This window comes from Prionailurus viverrinus, chromosome D2 (assembly GCF_022837055.1).
Source record: "Prionailurus viverrinus isolate Anna chromosome D2, UM_Priviv_1.0, whole genome shotgun sequence".
NCBI classification, from domain to species: domain Eukaryota; kingdom Metazoa; phylum Chordata; class Mammalia; order Carnivora; family Felidae; genus Prionailurus; species Prionailurus viverrinus.
In genome coordinates, this window is record NC_062571.1 from 45181371 (window position 1) to 45198980 (window position 17610).

The 17610-nt window shown below is 55.2% G+C and overlaps 1 protein-coding gene across 2 annotated transcripts in view; it reads right to left on the bottom strand.

The window, feature by feature from the left end:
- GRID1 (glutamate ionotropic receptor delta type subunit 1) overlaps window positions 1–9882 on the bottom strand; it is a 691121-nt gene extending 681239 nt beyond the window's left edge. For both annotated transcript variants that reach the window (XM_047826480.1, XM_047826481.1), the window contains exons 1-2: window positions 9682–9882; window positions 7381–7536 (exon numbers count right to left, since the gene is read on the bottom strand). In XM_047826480.1, the coding sequence (XP_047682436.1) occupies window positions 7381–7536; window positions 9682–9760 (235 nt within the window). In that variant the 5' untranslated portion in view covers window positions 9761–9882. The remainder of the gene's footprint in view (window positions 1–7380; window positions 7537–9681) is intronic.
- Window positions 9883–17610: the final 7728 nt, after the last annotated feature.

The following is a 17610-nucleotide window of genomic DNA, read 5'->3' on the forward strand; positions in this document are numbered from 1 at the left end:
ACACCCAGGCGCCCCTGTTTGTTTGTTTTTTAAAGTTTATTTATTTTGAGAGAGAGAGCATGTGAGCAGGGAAGGGGTTAGAGAGGGAGAGAGAGAAAATCCTAAGCAGGCTCTGTGCTGCACAGAGCCTGATGCAGGGCTCGAACTCATGAACCCAGAGATCATGACCTGAGCCGAAATCAAGAGTTGGATGCTTAACCAACTGAGCCAGCCAGGCGCCCCATGAATAAGTATTCGTGTCATTCACCAAATATTTCCAGTTGTCCCTCCTTCCAGGCCCACAGTAGGACTGTGCTTCTTGGATGCCTTATGACTAGCTGGAACCATGTGAGTAGTTTTGGCCAATAAGCTATAACCAGAAGTGACACATGTCCTTCCCCCTCCCCCCCCCCCACTTTGGGCTGAGACCCCCAGAGCTCTCTTTCCATGTGGCACAGCAACTGGCAATATTCAAGCTGAGTGACCATCATGAGCCAAACTCCACGCTGACCAATGCCAGACATGTAGAATGAGGAGATAAATTTTTGTTATGTAAAGCCACTGAAATGTTGATTGTTTGTTGCTACAGCTTAACTTAAGTCTTCCTAGCTGATACAACGGAACCATAGAAGAAAACCAGGGGGCAGGGACCTCAGTAGCCAAGTCTGAAAAAATTCATATCCAAGGATCGCACTGGGTTATCAATGGTTCAGGAATAGGCAATACAGACTAAATGTTTCAAGTTTTTAGCATTTTCTGGTAATGAAAAGGCAAAGTAAAGAGGGAATATGGCTGCTAGAGGGGACAAAGCTAGGGGATTTTTGACCTGGAAACTACAAGAATTTGGAAGGAGTCTATCTGCCCTTATAAGATACAGCTCCAGGTGCTAAGGGCCAGTCTTAGTTGTCCTCCACAAGAAATCTGGAGAAATGGCCCCATCAAGCTGCTCCAGACAGGATGGTTGTTAAACTCCTCCTGTCACCAAGAAAGGGACTAGCAGCAGCTCAGAGGCAGCCTGAGGACAAGTGTCTCACTAGACCCACATACCCCTGGCCTACATGCCTGGCACTAATAACCATCTATTCACAAATTGCCAGTTAGGTCCAAACTCCCAAACTGGGGATAAGGATCTGGCAAAAGGGATACTAAAAGGAAGCCTCTAGAACCCAAACTATGAGGATGTGAGTGAGGCAGGTGTCCATAAACTGAAAGAGTGTGTGTGCATGTGTGTGCCTGCCTGTTTGCACACACAGGAGTGACCCTAGAATGAAGGAGAATTCTGGAGCCCTGTTACTCAGCTGAGGGAGGGATGGGGACCACTCCTTTACACAACCACAAGCTGGTGAGCAATCCAGAGAGGGGACTAGATGGTTCCCTGTCCCCAGGCCCCCTCCAGCGTGGAGCCATCACTGCCTGAAGCCACGGCCACAACCATCTTCCAGCCCAAAAGTCTTGCTGGCAGCAGGCCCTATGGGACCAGGAAGAGCTCCAAGCAGCAGCCAAGTAAGACGGACTCAGTTAAGGCCCCCCACCTTGGGCTCTAGGTGGGCATGGTAGATCACATGGGGGAGGAAGGAGGGTTTGAAGCACCTGCCCAGAGAGAAAAGGAGGTATGGGCCTGTGTGGTAGATGGGCCTTACAGTCTGGCTCTTCAAAAAGAAGATTCTCCTGGAACCTTCCTTAGGCACAAGCAGCTTCCAGGCCCAAGGAAGGAAGTCAGTGCATCACTGGAGAGCACAGGTGAGTCTATAGAGGCCTGCAGGCTTACTGCCACCTCCAGAGCAAGCTTGGTAGACATGGAAACACGGCCATAGGTCCCACGTGCCTCTAGCAGGTCTGGCTAAGACCAGAAGATGCCCCCCAGCAAGCAGGAGAGCAGTCAACCGTGCAGAAGAAAGGAAAGAGGGGACAACGTGCACTGGCTATGATGGGCACTGACAGGTGTGCCAACATGGCAGGAGGGTGATGGCCCGCAAAGACCCCCACACCGTAATCCCCACAACTGTGACCACGTGAGGCTTCACGTCAGAGAATTAAGGTTGCGGAGGGTTAATTAATCAGCCAACTATAAGACAGGGAAGTTGTCCTGGATTATCCTGGCCGGCCCAGTGAAATCACAGGGTCCTAGGGAGGGGAAGGCAGAAGAGTCAGAGGCCAACAGGAGATAGGAGGACAGAGGCGAGATCAGAGTCACTCTCTGAGAAGGACCCCACCCACCATTGCTGGCAGAAGACAGTGGAAGGGGTCCAAGAGCTCAGGAAGACAGGCAGCCTTTTGAAGCTGCAAAGGCAAAGAGACAGATACTCTCCTAGAGCCTCCAGAGGGAATCAGCATCTGGACTTCAGTCCAGTGAGACTTGTATCAGGCTTCTGACATACAGAATCGTAGATGATAAATTCCTGCTTTTGACCAACTAAATTTATGGCAAAATTTGTTTCAGCACCTGGGGAAAATTACTCCGGCCAAGTGGCTGGGAATGACGGCCGCGGGCCTACACACATCTTTATGATATCACCAACATCACACTCAGAAAGCCCCTGCTGGTATCTCCTGGGCAGGGACCCATAAAGCCCCTCCCAGAGACAAGTGGGTCGGCCAGAGGGTCTAGATGGATTTGCCCTCACTGGCCTTATCCTTCTGAAAGGAAGCCATGGAAGATGCCAGAGGCATCAAAGCTCAGGGCGGGAGACCTTCTAGCAGAACGTCTACATCCCTGCATGGCACACGGGAGGCAGGGTGACCATCTAGGAGAGACCAATATAAAATGAATGATGACCAAGGCCATCAGATAGGCACCAACATGCTCACTGTTTTACTTTCACTTTATTTCATTGTCTCATTGTTTTATTATGAACACCAAGCTATACTTGGGTAATTTTTACCTTGTCTTCCTAAAACACTTTTGTGCTTATTGGAACTAAAAGGAATATTGCCTCCCATACACATTCCTCTTTCCTTCCTCTTCCCTAAATTGTTATCTTTCCACTGTATGATAGATATGTCCACAGTATAACCAATAACTCAAATCTTTTACTTACAGTAAAAGATAATACTGTGAACAGAGAAGACTCCTGCTCAGCCAGTTCTTTTATGCATTTACTCATTTAGATGATATTCTCTTTGAGCAAGCACTTTAAAACAATATGAAATTTTTTTACTTGACAAATTAGTGTTTCTTCTAGTATCCAGAAGACAAATTTTCACTTACTATGAAGATGGGCTTTGCCAACTGAATCTCAGGCACAACATTATAAAGATTTAAATGTCATTTCGGTGTTACCATTTGCTAACTTTAAATCCTCATCAAACGCATATTTTATTAAATGCGACCCATTCTTTTACATCAACTGACCAGGTGTCTTGAAAGGTAGTTTGTCAGGAGCTTGTACAAAACCAGCCTGAAGAAATCGTAGGTATAAATCTTAGTACCAACAAATCAAAGCAGAGTTTCTTGTTCTCTTCAGTGATACTTAAGCATACCTTAGCATATAAACGACTTCATTTTTTAAAAAATTGATTGTCTTGAATATTGAAAAATATATGCAGCCGCTAAGCAGTGTTTACATGTATGTTGTAGCAATTTCAGGAAGAGCCAATAAGATGTTACATGGAAGAAGAAAAAAAAACAGGGTATCCAGCTGAACAGAACAGAATGGGAGCTCTCGCTCAGCACTTAACAAAATACAGTGAGTGAAAAAAGACTGGAAGGAACTGGTAGGATTCTGAACGATTCTGTTCTGCCTCATGAGGCTTTCCTGTCCCTTTCATGTTTTATATAATGAACATGCATGGCCTTTTCCTTTTCTACATTTTTTAATTGATTCATGCTCACTGTAGCGATGCATTTCTTTTATAATCAGGGGGGAAAAAGTTTAGCAAAATGCTGAAAATGGAAAGGTCAGTGAGAGTGTGCTCTCAAGGAATTCACCAGCTTGAGAAACGATGTGGCTGAAAATATCAACAGCCTCAAGAGAAAGTGAGATGGATTCACAGCTGGGTCAGGGGACAGAGAGGGAATTCGTATTTACTGAACGCCTACCACAGGCCTTCTGCAGACAATTTATACATGTCTTGTCTCATTTCATCTGCATGATAATCCCATGAGCCAGGTAGTATGGTTGGTTCCTTTTAACGGATATGGGAACAGAAGCTCGGAGCAAGGCTAGGACATCTCCATCTTGCACATGAGGTAAGACAAATTTGAACCCGGTTTCTTGGGCTGTAGCAACCAAGCTCTCTTATCCTTGCATGGCGCTGCCTCGAAGGCAAAGTGGGGACAGGATCACCTCAATCCCAAATGTACTGGGGGTCCACTGGGATCTTGTCCAGCCCATGATGGAAACTGAACCCCGGTGTGCCTCTGCCCTCGGTCCATGGCCACTCTCCACCAAGAAGTCCTTTCCTTTCCCACCCAAATTATATCTACCACCCACGGCCTGCTGCAATGATCATCCAGGCCCAGGAAAGAGAGAAGATATCCACCAAGCAGGACCACACCACAGGATGGACAGCAGCCCAGAGCACAGAAGGAAGGACATGCAGAGAGTTGAGTGCCTGCCCAGCTGAGCCCCAGGCTAGGGACAAGGAGCCTCTGAGCACTGCTCTGCACTCCCTGAGGCCCTTGAGGGGCTGGCTCTTCCTATCCCTTGTCAACATCCAAGGTCTGTGCAAGGTCATGGGATAACAATGTGGACTTCTGCCCACACGGCTCATCAGTTGAAAGCACATACCAGCTTTAACCAGCACACACTCTCTGGGCAGCAGGCATCCCAGTAGCACCTGGTCAGTATGCTTCTACCCGGATGTCATCAGACATCCCTCAGTCACGAGGATCCAACTCCCTCCTTCTGGACAGGTACACACGCTCCCCCTCACCCCCTCTGAGACTGTCAGCCTGTATCCCTGGAGCCTGAGACATTCTTCCAATCATAAAAATACAGAAACTGAGATCCAGAAAAGCAAGACCCTGGGTCTCCAGGACAAAGGTGCCCTGGGGCTTGAAGGTTGAATGGCCCACAGGTATGTTTTGTTTGGCTTATTGTTTAAATGGTTTGATTCGTTAACAACAGTTAGAAATCAGATTTTATAATTAAAGTCCAGATTTGGGGCTCCCCTTACAAAAAAAAATTGGCACATCTACTATACTAGGATTTTCATTCCCAAATGGCAAAATCGGCTAAGGCTGTATAACAGCTGCTCCTTTTAACAGAGATGACCTCTCCAGACTGCACGCTACAGGCCCTGCAGGGTCCAGCTGCCTAGTTCACCTATGTGTGTCACCTGCCTAAGACTGTAACCCTAGGCAAGAGCATCATCTTCATTCCCTGGAGACCTGCTGTTGGAGGGAGGGGGGATGGGCATCATTCAGGAGCAAAATGAATGAACATGGAATACTCCAAACAGCAGAGGGGAAGTCAAAAGAAGCAAAATATGTCAACAGAGAATGTGGAACAGCCAAAGCAGCATGTGGAACACAGGCAGGATCACCACCACACTGTGAGCCCCTGGGTGCAAGAAATGCATATGTCCACCTGTGTCCTCAGCTCCCAAGCACAGAGAATGACTGTCCACAGAGACAAATGTGTAGAAACAGTGTCAAGGGAGCAAGAAGCACTGTACAAATCATGGCATGTGACTGGATAAGTCCGTGTCACCCCGGATCCCCACCCCAGTTAGGGTCATTCCTGGCTAAGGAGGCCCCACCCTCCCTGGCTGGAGCTCACACCAGACACTTGCAAGGAGGTGTAAGGAGATCACACAGAAAGGAAGTCCAGGGGTGGGCCATGTGAGGGCAGGGGCTGTGGTAGGCCACACAGACACCAAAGGATGGGGATTCCCCCTTCTGTACCTCAGTGGACATCAGACAATAGACATCTGCCAAGGCTGGAAGCAGCAGTCCCCACGATAGGCAACGCCAGCTTCACCCCACTCGCCACCACTCCAAAAACACACTCAAAACTCCAGGCCTATACACCCACTTTAAGGCATCCTTGGGCCTTCAGGACTCACAGTTGAGCCTTCCCCTTCTCTGCTGCACCCAAGAATAGGAGACTCCCAAAGACCTCCTTCTAGCACAAAGTTCTCTCCAGCACCAGCTCTGACCTTCTGGACACGGATCAGAGGCTTCACTGAATCACCCTACCTGTGCAGGTACCCAGGAGCCCAGCAGCCAACATATAACCCAAGGCAGCAGAAGGGCTCTGGGCCCAGCCACTGGAGGGATGGGCTGGGGGGGGGGGGGGGGGGGGGGGTGCAGGAGCTGGCCTGGAACACTCAACCAGCCCACCTCTTACCTATACCAGCTGTCCTGTCAGTCCCTCCTGGGAGGAATCCCTGCATCCTGTGCCACAGCTGTGTCCCCTATCCTCACACTCCAGGGCAAGGGCCTCAGAGTCAACCCATGGATACGGAGAGCAAGCCAGAGCATAGAAAAAGGTACCTAGGCTAGGCAGATGCCAGAGGTGGAAGGAGCCCTAGGCCCTGATCAGGAAGGTGGCTAGTGACATGGAGGAGGAACAGGGCTCCAGAGCCCAGCCCTGAACCAGGTGAGAAGGAAAGGAAAGAGAGAGGAGGGGGAAACAGAGGGTGCCGCCGTTGAGAACGCCCCCGCCACGCACCCGTTAACCCCCTGCTGGCGGGTCCAAACCGAAGCAGTGGCTGCAGGCCACAGCGGCCGGCCGTACAGGCAAGGGCTAGGATTCCCTCCCCGCAACCCGCCGGCCCAACTCTGCTTCGTTTCTGGTCAAACAGCGCCCACCTCCGGCCCAGGCGACGGCGCCTCCGCCCGCGGCAGGGACAGCGAGAGAGAAACCGGCTCCTCCAAACCCGGAGGAGAAGCACGGCACAGACAACGCCGGCCGAGGCACTCAGTGGGCGCAGGGCACAACAAGCCGTACGTAACAGATTGCGCTGCGTAGAGGGGAGTCGGCGGGCTCCGGCGCCAGGCGCTCCTTGCTTCCAGACGCGGAAGACCCCTGCCCATGGAGGTCAGGGGCGGTGCACCGACACAGGTACCCGGCACGCAGACACGCCCACCCACAAACACTCAAGAAACAAAGACGGCCCTGAGCTACATACGCCTGCGCCGCCAGCGCTCGGCGCACACACGCGCGCGCACCCAGCTGTAAAAGAACCGCACAATCCCGCAACACGCCCGGCAAAGAGCCCAGCTCGCTGTGCTCACAAGCTCCCGGCTCCAGCTCGCCGGCGCAGAGCACTCCTCGCGCCACCGTTTGGTGGGCTGGCGAGGGCGCGCGCAACGTGCTTGGCACCGCGCGTCTGCCCAGGTGCACAGGGGGCTTTGGGCGGCCAAGCCCGTCCCAACCCCGCGGGTCTCCGCTGCTGCGCCGCCTGGCAGGCCGCGGCCCTGTTTAGTTAGCCCTGGGCGCCGCGGCCACTCACCTTCCTGAACGGCCTGGAACGGGTTGTTGGCCTCGATGACCTTGATGGAGTAGGTGATCTTCTCGCTCTGCAGGATGTCATCGTTGAGGCTGAGGTCTGATACGGCCAGCTGGAACACCCTGTCGTCCTTGGCCGCGTTCTCCTCGAAGATGGCACCTAGAGGAGAGGAGGGGTCAAGACCTGGCCTAGAGAGGAGCTCTCCCTCCCCACCCCACCCCCACCCTAGCCTTGGCCCTCGGGTCATGATGCTCGCAGGTCAGCTGGTTGCCTGGTGAGGAGTTTCTCGGACTGGGGTTTCAGCTAGACAGGACAGTTTAAGGCTCTCCTCGTCAACCAGCACGGGAAGACGTCCCCCACACACTGAGTACATGTGCACACAGTTGACACGAGTTACACATTGCATATGCTGCCACCAGGTCACACATGTGTCTCACAACCAAGCCACCTCGTGTCCCAACCATGCCCCACGGACTGAGGCAAGCTGGAGTGGCCTCAGGCAGCACCTAAATGCCTTGATATGGCCCCTTGAATCCCATCGCAGGAGCCAGGAATTTCCCCTGCAGGGCAACGTCCCAGACTCCAGTCCCAAAATGGAATGACTTCCTTCTGCCCTGAGATCCCCCTTTGAGTGAAGCTGAGTAAGCAGGTCAACATTGAGTTTGCTGCACCTGGGGGCTTCTTTATGCAGGGGCCTGGATGATCAGCAGGTCAGTCCCATCCTGGTTCCACTTAAGGCTACCCAGCCTGGCTCCCTGGGCTCCACCCCTCCTTGCTTATTCCTGCGTGTATGTGGAAGGAGAGGGGACTGTACCCTAGACCCCTTCCCTTCAGACCCAGTAGAGCTGAGGCCCTCATAAGGTACTGCTCTTGAAAGGGCCTTCTAGAACCGCGAACATCTCCAGGGCAGCCTCGGGCTGGCCCTTTGCGCGCTTAGCACCGCCTTGGCGGACTCTGCGCTTCCAGCGGAGATCGGTCCGATTCGCCAGAGCTTGGCCCTGCAGCCTGGGCAACTCTGGAGTCTCCCCAGCCTCGCCAGGCCCCGAGGGTCCCCACGGTCCCAGGACTGGGCCCGATGATCCCGGGAGCTGGGGACTGGGCGGGAGGAGGGAGGCCCGGGTTCCACGTTACACCCAGAGCCGCAATGCTGACCGCGAGACCCGAGGCCCCCCTCCCCCCGGGCGGGAAGCAGGTTTGGCGCCGGGCCCCTGCGGGGGGCGTTGCAGCTCACCCAGCCGAGGCCTACTCCCTCACCACTCCTCCCCACCCCCCACCCCACGCCCTGCCCGTCCCATCATCCCTGCCTTCTCACACCTCCCAACCCCCAGTTTCTCTGTGCTCGCTGGTCTTTCCCAACTTCCGGAAAGGCGACTGCAGAGGGGCTCCCCCAAAGCAACCGCTCTCAGCCCCCCAACCTGGCCCAACTTCCTGGGATTCCTCCCCTGTCGCCACCAACTCCCACACACTCCCCTTCCACGCGCCCCCTCCTCTTCTCCTCTAGCTCATCTCTCCTGGTTCTATCCCTCCATCCATCTCTTCCCGCTCAGCACACACACACACTCCTCCCCACCCCCAGCCGCCCACGCTTCTTCCCCCGGCTCCCACCACCTGGACCGTCTGCCGGCCCCCAAGACTTGGACCACGGGAAACTCTGGAACTGTCCAGGATTGGGCTGCAGTCGCCACAACCAGAAACACAAACACCCACACATATACTGCGAGATACACAGACACACACCGGGGAAACAGGCAGACACTGTGTCCACTCTAACAGGCTGACAGTCGTGCACGCACCAACGCTGGCTCAGATGGACCCACACATCCCAACGCCCTCTCGCAGTGACACCAACACGGTGCCAGGCGCACACACAGCGATACACGCTGACAACACCCACCCACCCACATTCACACACGGTTCCGGTCGGGGCCTCTTTGATCCTGCCCTGCCAACTTGGCGAGACCCGGGGCCGTGCCCGCCCCCTGCCCCCCGCTGCTCGGAGCCCGCCGACGGCCCAGCCATGGGCGCGGGTCCGGACGCGCGTCCAGCCCCGGGCTCCCCGCAGCCGCGGCCCTAAGTGTCGGCAGAGGCCGCAGGGATTGGAGCCCCGGGGAGCGGCGAAGAGCCCGCGGGAGCGCGGCGCGGCCCATACACAGCTCCTCCGCGGGGCGGCGCGGCGCGGCCCTTCGGGGGAGCACCGCCCGCCGAGCCCCTCGGCCCGGGGAACCGCCAAGTTTGGACGCCGCGCACCCCCCACGCCGCTGGGGCCCCCGCCCAGCCTCGGCCCCAGCTGCCCGCCGCGCTCACCGATGTGGATGATGGAGTCGGCCCGCACCGACACGCACTGGCATATCCAGGGGAGAAGCCACAGCGTCAGCGCTTCCATGTCCCCCGGGCGCGCGGCTCATCCGCCCGGGCCCGGGGCGAGGCCGAGGGCAGCGCGGAGCGGGGAGGCGCCGGTCCGGGTGCAGTCCCGGGCCGCTCCCCGGGAGAGCCGAGCCCGCCCGTGCGTCTTCTCCCGCGCGCCCGCCCCTGCGCCCTGCGCCCGCCCCAGCCCAGCCCAGCCCAGCCCAGCGCGGTCGGGCTCCGGCTCCCGCTCCCGCTCCGGTGGCGGCTGCGGCGGCGCTGGCAGCCCGAGCCGAGGCCGGCGAGGCGGGGGCGGCCCGCGGCGGCGGCGGCGGCGCTTCCCGCGGCTCGGGCGGCTTCGGAGGCGGCGGAGGCGGCGGCCGGGCCGGCGCGGCGGCTCCGGGCTCGCTGTGTGTCTGAGCCCCGGCGAGGAGCGAACTGCGGAGGACGCCCCCTCCCCTCCCCCTCCCCTTCGGCTCCGCTCCCCCTCCCCTCCCTGCCCGCCTCCCTCCCCTCCGCCCTCCTCTCGGCCACGTGACTGCGGAGCCTCAGCCTCGCCGCGCGGCGCTCGCCCGCTCGCGGCTCGGAGGGGGCGCCCGGTGCTCCGCGCTCCTCGTCCGGGGGACACTCGGGGGCCGGCATGGCTGCAGGGACCGGCCGAGTCCGCGGCGCGCAGACACTTGGCGGCCCTGGGTCTTATGCCCACCGTTCGCTGGGGGCAGGAGGATGGAGAAGGGTCGGCCACAGCCTGCCCTCGGGGGATCCCGGAGCGCCCGCGACCTCAGCCTCCGAGCGTCTCGGGCCATGCCCCCCGCCCCGGACAGAGAGCCCTAGCGGAGCAGCACCAGGGGTAGCGGAGAGAGAGACGGGGCGGGTCTCTGAGGCAGGCTCCGGGATGCAAGGGGAGCCAAAGGGGACCCGACGCGGCCGAGCGTCGCGGAGCAGAGCCAGAGCCGAGGCTCGCACCCTAGCTAGCGGCGCAGACCTCGCCCATCCCCCGCCCCGCGGGCCCGGCGCTCAGCCGCGAGTCAGGCAGAAGGCTCGGACTCTGAAGCCTAATTCATGGCCGGAAACCGGCGCAGCCGTGACCGCGGCGCCTGGACGTGAGGAGCCTTCCAAGCGGCCGGCGTACTCAGACTCCCCACTCTGCACGGAGCCTTCACGCGCGAGCCCGGGCTGAGAGCCCGCTCCTGGCGGCCCGCGCCGAACCAGCTCTCTCTGCCGCCTGGTGAATGCCTCCCGCGGGCCACCACCAGATGCAGGGTTAACCAGTCTGGGCTCAAAAGCCTGGGAGGAGGTGGCAAGCCTGATGCGCAGCTCCCCCACCCCCAAGTCCCAGACTGGGCTCCACGTGGCACACCCAAGATTTCGCGGAGACAGCTGAGACTTCCTGGACCCCAATTCAGCGGAAGCTCGGTCTGGGCGCGCCTGGCAGAGCCTAGTGTAAGAGGCCGCTGGAGAAAACCCAGGAGCGCCCCTTGGCCCTGTAGTCGGTCAGCCAGAAGGTACCTGCCATGCCTTGCGCTGGAAGCAAGGGACCTGGAGAGGCTTAACAACAGACCTTGCCTGGAACTCCCCGTGCAGTGGGAGAGGCGGACACCTAAACAGATCATTAAAAGATGTCACGAGGACCTTGAATGAGCCATGTATACACGTGGCCAAGCATGCGAAGAAGAGCCAGGGATGGCTTCCTGGAAGAGGTGACAGTTCTAAAAGCTGAGTGGAGGTTACCAAGGGAGAAGGAAGAGAGGCCTCCAGGCATTGAACACTGGTTATCCAGCCAAGGCAGGAAGATAAAGAAGTGCGTGTGTGTGTGTGTGTGTGTGTGTGTGCGCGAGCGCGCACGCGCATGGGTGTGTGTCTCTCAAGCTGCCAACCACGGAGGAGTCATTGACAAATGTTACTTTGGAAAGGTGGGGGAGGTGGCTGTGCAGAGAGGGCCAAGTACAAGCTTGGAGAGCAATGAGGCAGCCCTTGCAGTGGCTGCTGGGGCTGACTCAGCCTGGTGGGGGCAGCCTGGTGGAGAGTAAAAGCTGGGTTAGAGAAATAGCAAGGAACCACACCAGCAGGCAAACAGCTTCCAGGATGAGGGGCCAATGGGCAAGAAGAGAGGAATGACCAGGCCTGAAGGCGGTTGGGCTTGGGGGCTGGGTGTGGTGCCCACACAAATGCACTTCCTCAAGAAACCTATCTTTGGGGCCTTAAGTTATAAAGTATGCCCCACCCAGCCTCTCCAAACCCCCACTCACCCATGCCTCCATTCTTATTCTCTCAAAATTCCACCATTTGCTGGCCAAAAAGTTATAGAAAGTAGAGAAATAAAGGATGGACTTTATTATATAACAATTTGGTTCCTATGAGACTGTCCACCTTGAAAAGATAGTGGGTGTGGTCGTCCGGTAGGTGCTCAAACCTGAGGTCAAGAGTCACAGGGTCAGAAATCCCCAAACTCAACTTGTTTGGGCCTCTGCAGTGTGTTAGTAAAGTATGTGATACTTCCAACACAGTTAGAAGTTTCCTTGATGTATGTAGTAGCACTAAGTAGAGGTAGCATGATTGTAGCAGGACAATCCTCAAGACCTCCCTTCTAAATATTAAGAAAGCAACCTATCAATACACACAGTTTTGAGGAGACTTCTGTCAGTTTCTAGTTTGGATGATGAGGTCCCTCTGTTTGGGGCCATGAGGGTTGTGACTCGGGTTGGAACCCCCTGGGAAGCTGTTGGCCTGGGGCAACCTCCCCTCCTGTCCTAGGTAGCCTCTCCTCCTCTACCTTCCACAGAGTGGGGTCCTCCACCATCCCCAGATGCTCATCTCCTAGTGCTCATACTCCTACCACTCCCCAGCCGGGCTGACTTTCCCTGCCAGGCTGGAATGGCCTGGGTTCCACTTGCCTGGCCACAAGGGGAAGTCTGCACAGGTCACATTTCTCCTGGAGCTGGGAGGCAGGCCCAAGGGTCACTCCTCCCTATGCACACCCACCTCTAGGCAAGACTGTTAATCCTCTCTGCCACCTGAGGTTGGGACTGCCAGCTTTCAAGGACATTGGCTATTATTGGGGGCTTTATCAGGCTCATCAAACCCTTAATTACTTATTGATCCCAGCCAGTATAGTCCCTTTAAGCCCTAATAACCCCCTGAGACCACAAAGCTGCCTCCCCAAAGCCAGGCTCTTGGTGAAGCGGTTCTACCTGACGAGCAAGATCACCCCCACTGTAATAACTTGGCTGAAGAAGATAGATTAGCAAACTCTGGGTCATATATTACCTACCCATTGCACAGAAGGGAAAACCGAAGCTCAGATAAAGGAGTGACTTACCCGACGCATCAGGTCAGTTGCTGGCAGACCCAGGACTCAGTCTTCTTGATTTGCTCCTAACTACACAAAGATGTATTCACAGAAATTAAAAGTGAGTCAATAAATCCTTCTTTTGCACAGAGTTCAGCCAATACAGGTGATTACTTTTACTAAAGAGATATTCAGTTATACTGATTGTAACTACATTTATTTAGCATATACCACAGGTGGGCATTGTGCCCAGTACACTACATCTTACCTGTGAGGTAGCGCTCCCATTTTGCATTCAAAGAAATAAAGAAGGCCGTAAAAAGATCGATTGCCCCTCAGGAATCTCAAGTGGAAGGCTGCTAGAAGCCAGTAGTTTACTGCTGAAGTTACAGACAAACCTCAAGGCAAAGTGAGAGGCCATGGTGGTTGGCTAGGAAGCCATGATCATTGTAACTTAAAGCTTTGTCATTCCAGAAATGCACACCTCTCCTTTCTCAACCCAGCCAATAACTGTGCTACGGAAAGGCCAGTTGGAATCCTGTCTGCCCAACCCCTGCAGAGGTGCCCCTCCCCAATCATGTTTCCTCCCAGAGACCCCCCAAATGAGATATGATACTGTACCCTGAAAAACTGCCTTCCTCTTCCCTCCCCAGCATAGAGCCCACCCGGAACTTCTAAGACAATTCAGCCCAGGCCCTACGTGAAGGTTGCTGCTGGCAAGAAAGACCAAAGCCCAGCCTGGGGGGATTCTCTGCAGGCTCTGACAGAGAAGACACGGTCTCCCAAGTACACTAGGAGGAGGCCAACCCAAGTCCTGAGGTCATCTCCCTAAGGTGGGGTCCGCCAGCAACTTAGAAAGAGCCAGGCTTGGAGCCCTGCAGCCTGAGTTCCAGGCTGGGCCCGTGGGCTCCAGAAAACCCACCCTCTGCCAGGATTCTGAGCTCAGAAAACTTCACTGCCACTTGCCCCTTTTAATCCACTGGGTTTTTCTTTAAAACAAAAACAAAAACAAAACAAAACAAAACAAAACAAAAAAACAAAAAGCTGTATTTATCGCTTATTCCCCCTTTGGCTCTCCAGTTCTATGTAAATGGCCCACCTCCACTTTGTCTTCCTTACCCTTTCTTGCCAACCTCTTTCATCTCACTTTCATGGTTTCTCAGCTTATATTTATTTTATTTGATCTTCTTTTATATTACCATATTTTTTTATTTTCTTTTACTCTTGGTTAGCCTCATGGGCTTTTACTTTCAATTTCCCAAGCCAGCAATCTTTTGCATCGCTCGTTCTACTATTTGAGCCTTCTATTCGTTTGGTTTTCCTGAGGTTGGGGATGGGGGAGTGGAGTCACCAGGGCAGGACCCACTGGTATGCCCCATTCTCTGCCCACACTCAGGTGCTGCACCTTCTCCAGGTACCCTCTCCACCGCACTGCCAGTGGCACAGTATGGCACCCATGGCTGGCAGCCCAGGTAGAGGAGGACTTCTGCTTGCTGGAACCATTCCCAGTGAGGAGGAAGAAAACTGTACAGTAGTGTGTCCTCCCTAGATAGAGCACCTTATTTTTGCAGGGTAGAGACCCCTTCTTTATCCTCATTATATGGTCAGGAAACTAGGGCCCAGGACAGGGCTCTCAGTCTGCTTAAAACCAAGGTAGTCTAGGGGCGCCTGGGTGGCGCAGTCGGTTAAGCGTCCGACTTCAGCCAGGTCACGATCTCGCGGTCCGTGAGTTTGAGCCCCGCGTCGGGCTCTGGGCTAATGGCTCGGAGCCTGGAGCCTGTTTCCAATTCTGTGTCTCCCTCTCTCTCTGCCCCTCCCCCGTTCATGCTCTGTCTCTCTCTGTCCCAAAAATAAATAAACGTTGAAAAAAAAAATTAAAAAAAAAAAAAAAAACCAAGGTAGTCTAAACAGTTCCCTGCATAAAAAGTTACTTCCTTCGAAAAAACAAGCTGGACCACAGACGTCTGGCCCCTGGACCCATGCTCTCTAGGCAGGGTGGGTGGTAGAACCAAATACCAGCTCAGGCCCATCTGGGGCTCTCATACTGACTTCCAGGTTCCCCTTGGCCTCCTGAGAGTCCAGCAAGGTCCATCCTTTCTATAGGCTCCTCTGAAGATCAGACAAGGCAGGCCAAAGAGCACAAAAGCATTACCGCATGCCAAGGGAGAGCGGAAAGAAGGAAGGAAGGCTCCCAGGAGGGATCCCTGTGGCCTGTCATTCTTAGTCCCAGGCCTCCTGGGGCAGTCTGAGTCCCAACCTCCTCCAAAGCAGTGATCCTCCAGGTGTGTGTTCCCCAGCCTGGATCTGGAAGGTCTTCAGAGGAGGCTCAGGGACTTTGGGGCTCTAGACCCACCCCACTTCCTATGTCTTGCACGTGGGTATTCTGGGTCCATTGCTTGTGAGGAAAGCGTTCCACAGATGAGAGTCTGAAGTGTAAAAATCACAGCCCCAGTGAGTCTCTCCCTAAGCACAAAACCCCTCCCGTGTTGCCTGTTGGAGTCCCTGCTTCCCAGTTACACGGCCTGGGGAGGCTTTTCCCTCTTTCCCCAGCCCCTGAGCCTTAGCTTTTTTGCATTCGGAGGAGCTCCCAATTCCCCAGGAAGGACCAAGTAGCAGGGAACTGAACCCTGGCCTGTCTGTCCATCCGTACAGCCAAACTCAGGGCTCCACACCCTCAACAGCCACTGTCCAGGGCTCCAGATCCAGGACACAGAGCTTCGCGGATGCCCCCGTCCCTCCCACCACCGCCCAGGGCTCTTCCTGCCCCTGCCCTTCACCACAGTGGGCTCCATGCAGGTTGAGCTGAGACTGTGAACTAAGGAGAAAGGTACACATTTCAAGCAGAGAGAACAGCAAGAGGAAAGAGTGGAGGGAGAAGCACATGAAGAAATGCACAGGGGAGAGAATGTGAAGGAAGAGTTGGTGGAAAGCCCTGGGCAGAAGTTGCCAGAATAGCCCAGGTGAGAGATGCTGAGGCTAGATTCACTGGTCCCCATACACAGAGCAGCACCCCGGGTGTCTCCACAGCCAGAAATGTGTCAACTGTGTGTCTTCAGTGGGTGTCCTAGGGGAGGGAGCCAGAAGGCCACTGGTGTGCAATGGAGAGTCACGATAGAGGGGTGAGGCCCTTGTCCCCGGCCACCAGGAAGCTCACAGGAGACTCCAACCCTGGCTCTGCCAAGAACACTCTGTGCCAATCATATGTCCTCTGCCCCCTGCAGGGATGGGGCTGCAGGTGTTCACAGGTGAGGTGAGGCTCACTAGACCCCAGTCCTGGCCTGCTGCACAACTGTAATGGGGTACTCAGGTGTCAACCCGCACACCGACTGGGAGCTACACAGTGGAGACCCAGGCCACTTTGTTGACTGAATGTGAGAGGCCCACCGCCTCCCACCTCATCCCATCCTAAGCCAGGTGCAGCCCAGCAGCTCGCACCAACCCGGACCTGCAGTCTCTCAAAGCTAGCCCCTCCCATTTTCCCATCAGAGTGGGGATTAGGGAAACTGTATCTGCCTGGAGCCCTGGGTCATCTGGCAGATAACCTCTTCCCCAAACCCAGGCCTCCTGCTAGAAACAAGCCCTAACAGATCAGATCACCCTGCTCATGGACACACCAATTTCCATAAGGAGGTTTTCTGGCCTGTAAACCTCTTCTTTTATCTGGAGATGAAATGAAATTGTGATTGATTTTTTTCCAGTCTGGTTGTCATGACGCATTTAGCACCCTGTAAACCCAAAGGACGAACGTTCTACCTCCCAGGGATGTTCCTAGGGCCTCGGCTTGGAGCAGGAGCTGCCCAGTCGACTTCAGATGAGGTGGGGAGACAACACAGGCCCTGGAGCCACTGCTAATAGGCTGTGCAACCTTGGGCAAGGTCCCTAACTTCCCAGAGACTGCTCCGGAAAAGAGAGTCCCAGGGTGTTGGTGGGAAAACAGGGGTGGTAGGAGGGGGCAGAAGCCCCAGCAGGAGGCCCTCAGGGGAGGAAGGGAGCCTGTCTGTGTCTAACCCTTGCCACATTCCATGCCTGGGCACCACACACACCTCACTGAGAGGGGGCGCCCACAATGCAAGAAGGAGAAACAGTGGAGATGGGGACAAGGGTCTGCAGACTGGAGGCCCTCACAGTCTACGCCTCCCAGCTCCTCTTCAACCGTCTCCGGGATCAGAACAGGTCAATGACAAAAGGGAAGGAGGGGGACGCTGCCCTAGGAGATGAGAACAGAGGGGAGGGACAGGGCTCCACCACAGAGAGGCCCAGACCTCCTGCTCATAAGGTTGGTGGTCACCACAAGGTGCTGTGAGAATGGGCTTCTCATCCCCAATCTATAGACACGATCACTGAGGCTCAAAACAGTAAAGTCACTGGACAGTTAATGGGTACGATATACTGAAAGGTGGCCCCTCAAAAGATATCCACATCCTAATCCTCAGAATCTGTAAATGTGACCTTATTCAGGAAAAAAAAAAATGTCTTTGCCAATGTAATTAAGGAATTAAGATGAGGAGATTGTCCTGGATTACCTGGGTTGACACGAAATGCCATCACAAGTGTCTCTTATAAGAGAGAGACAGAGGTAGACACACAGACAGAAGGTGACG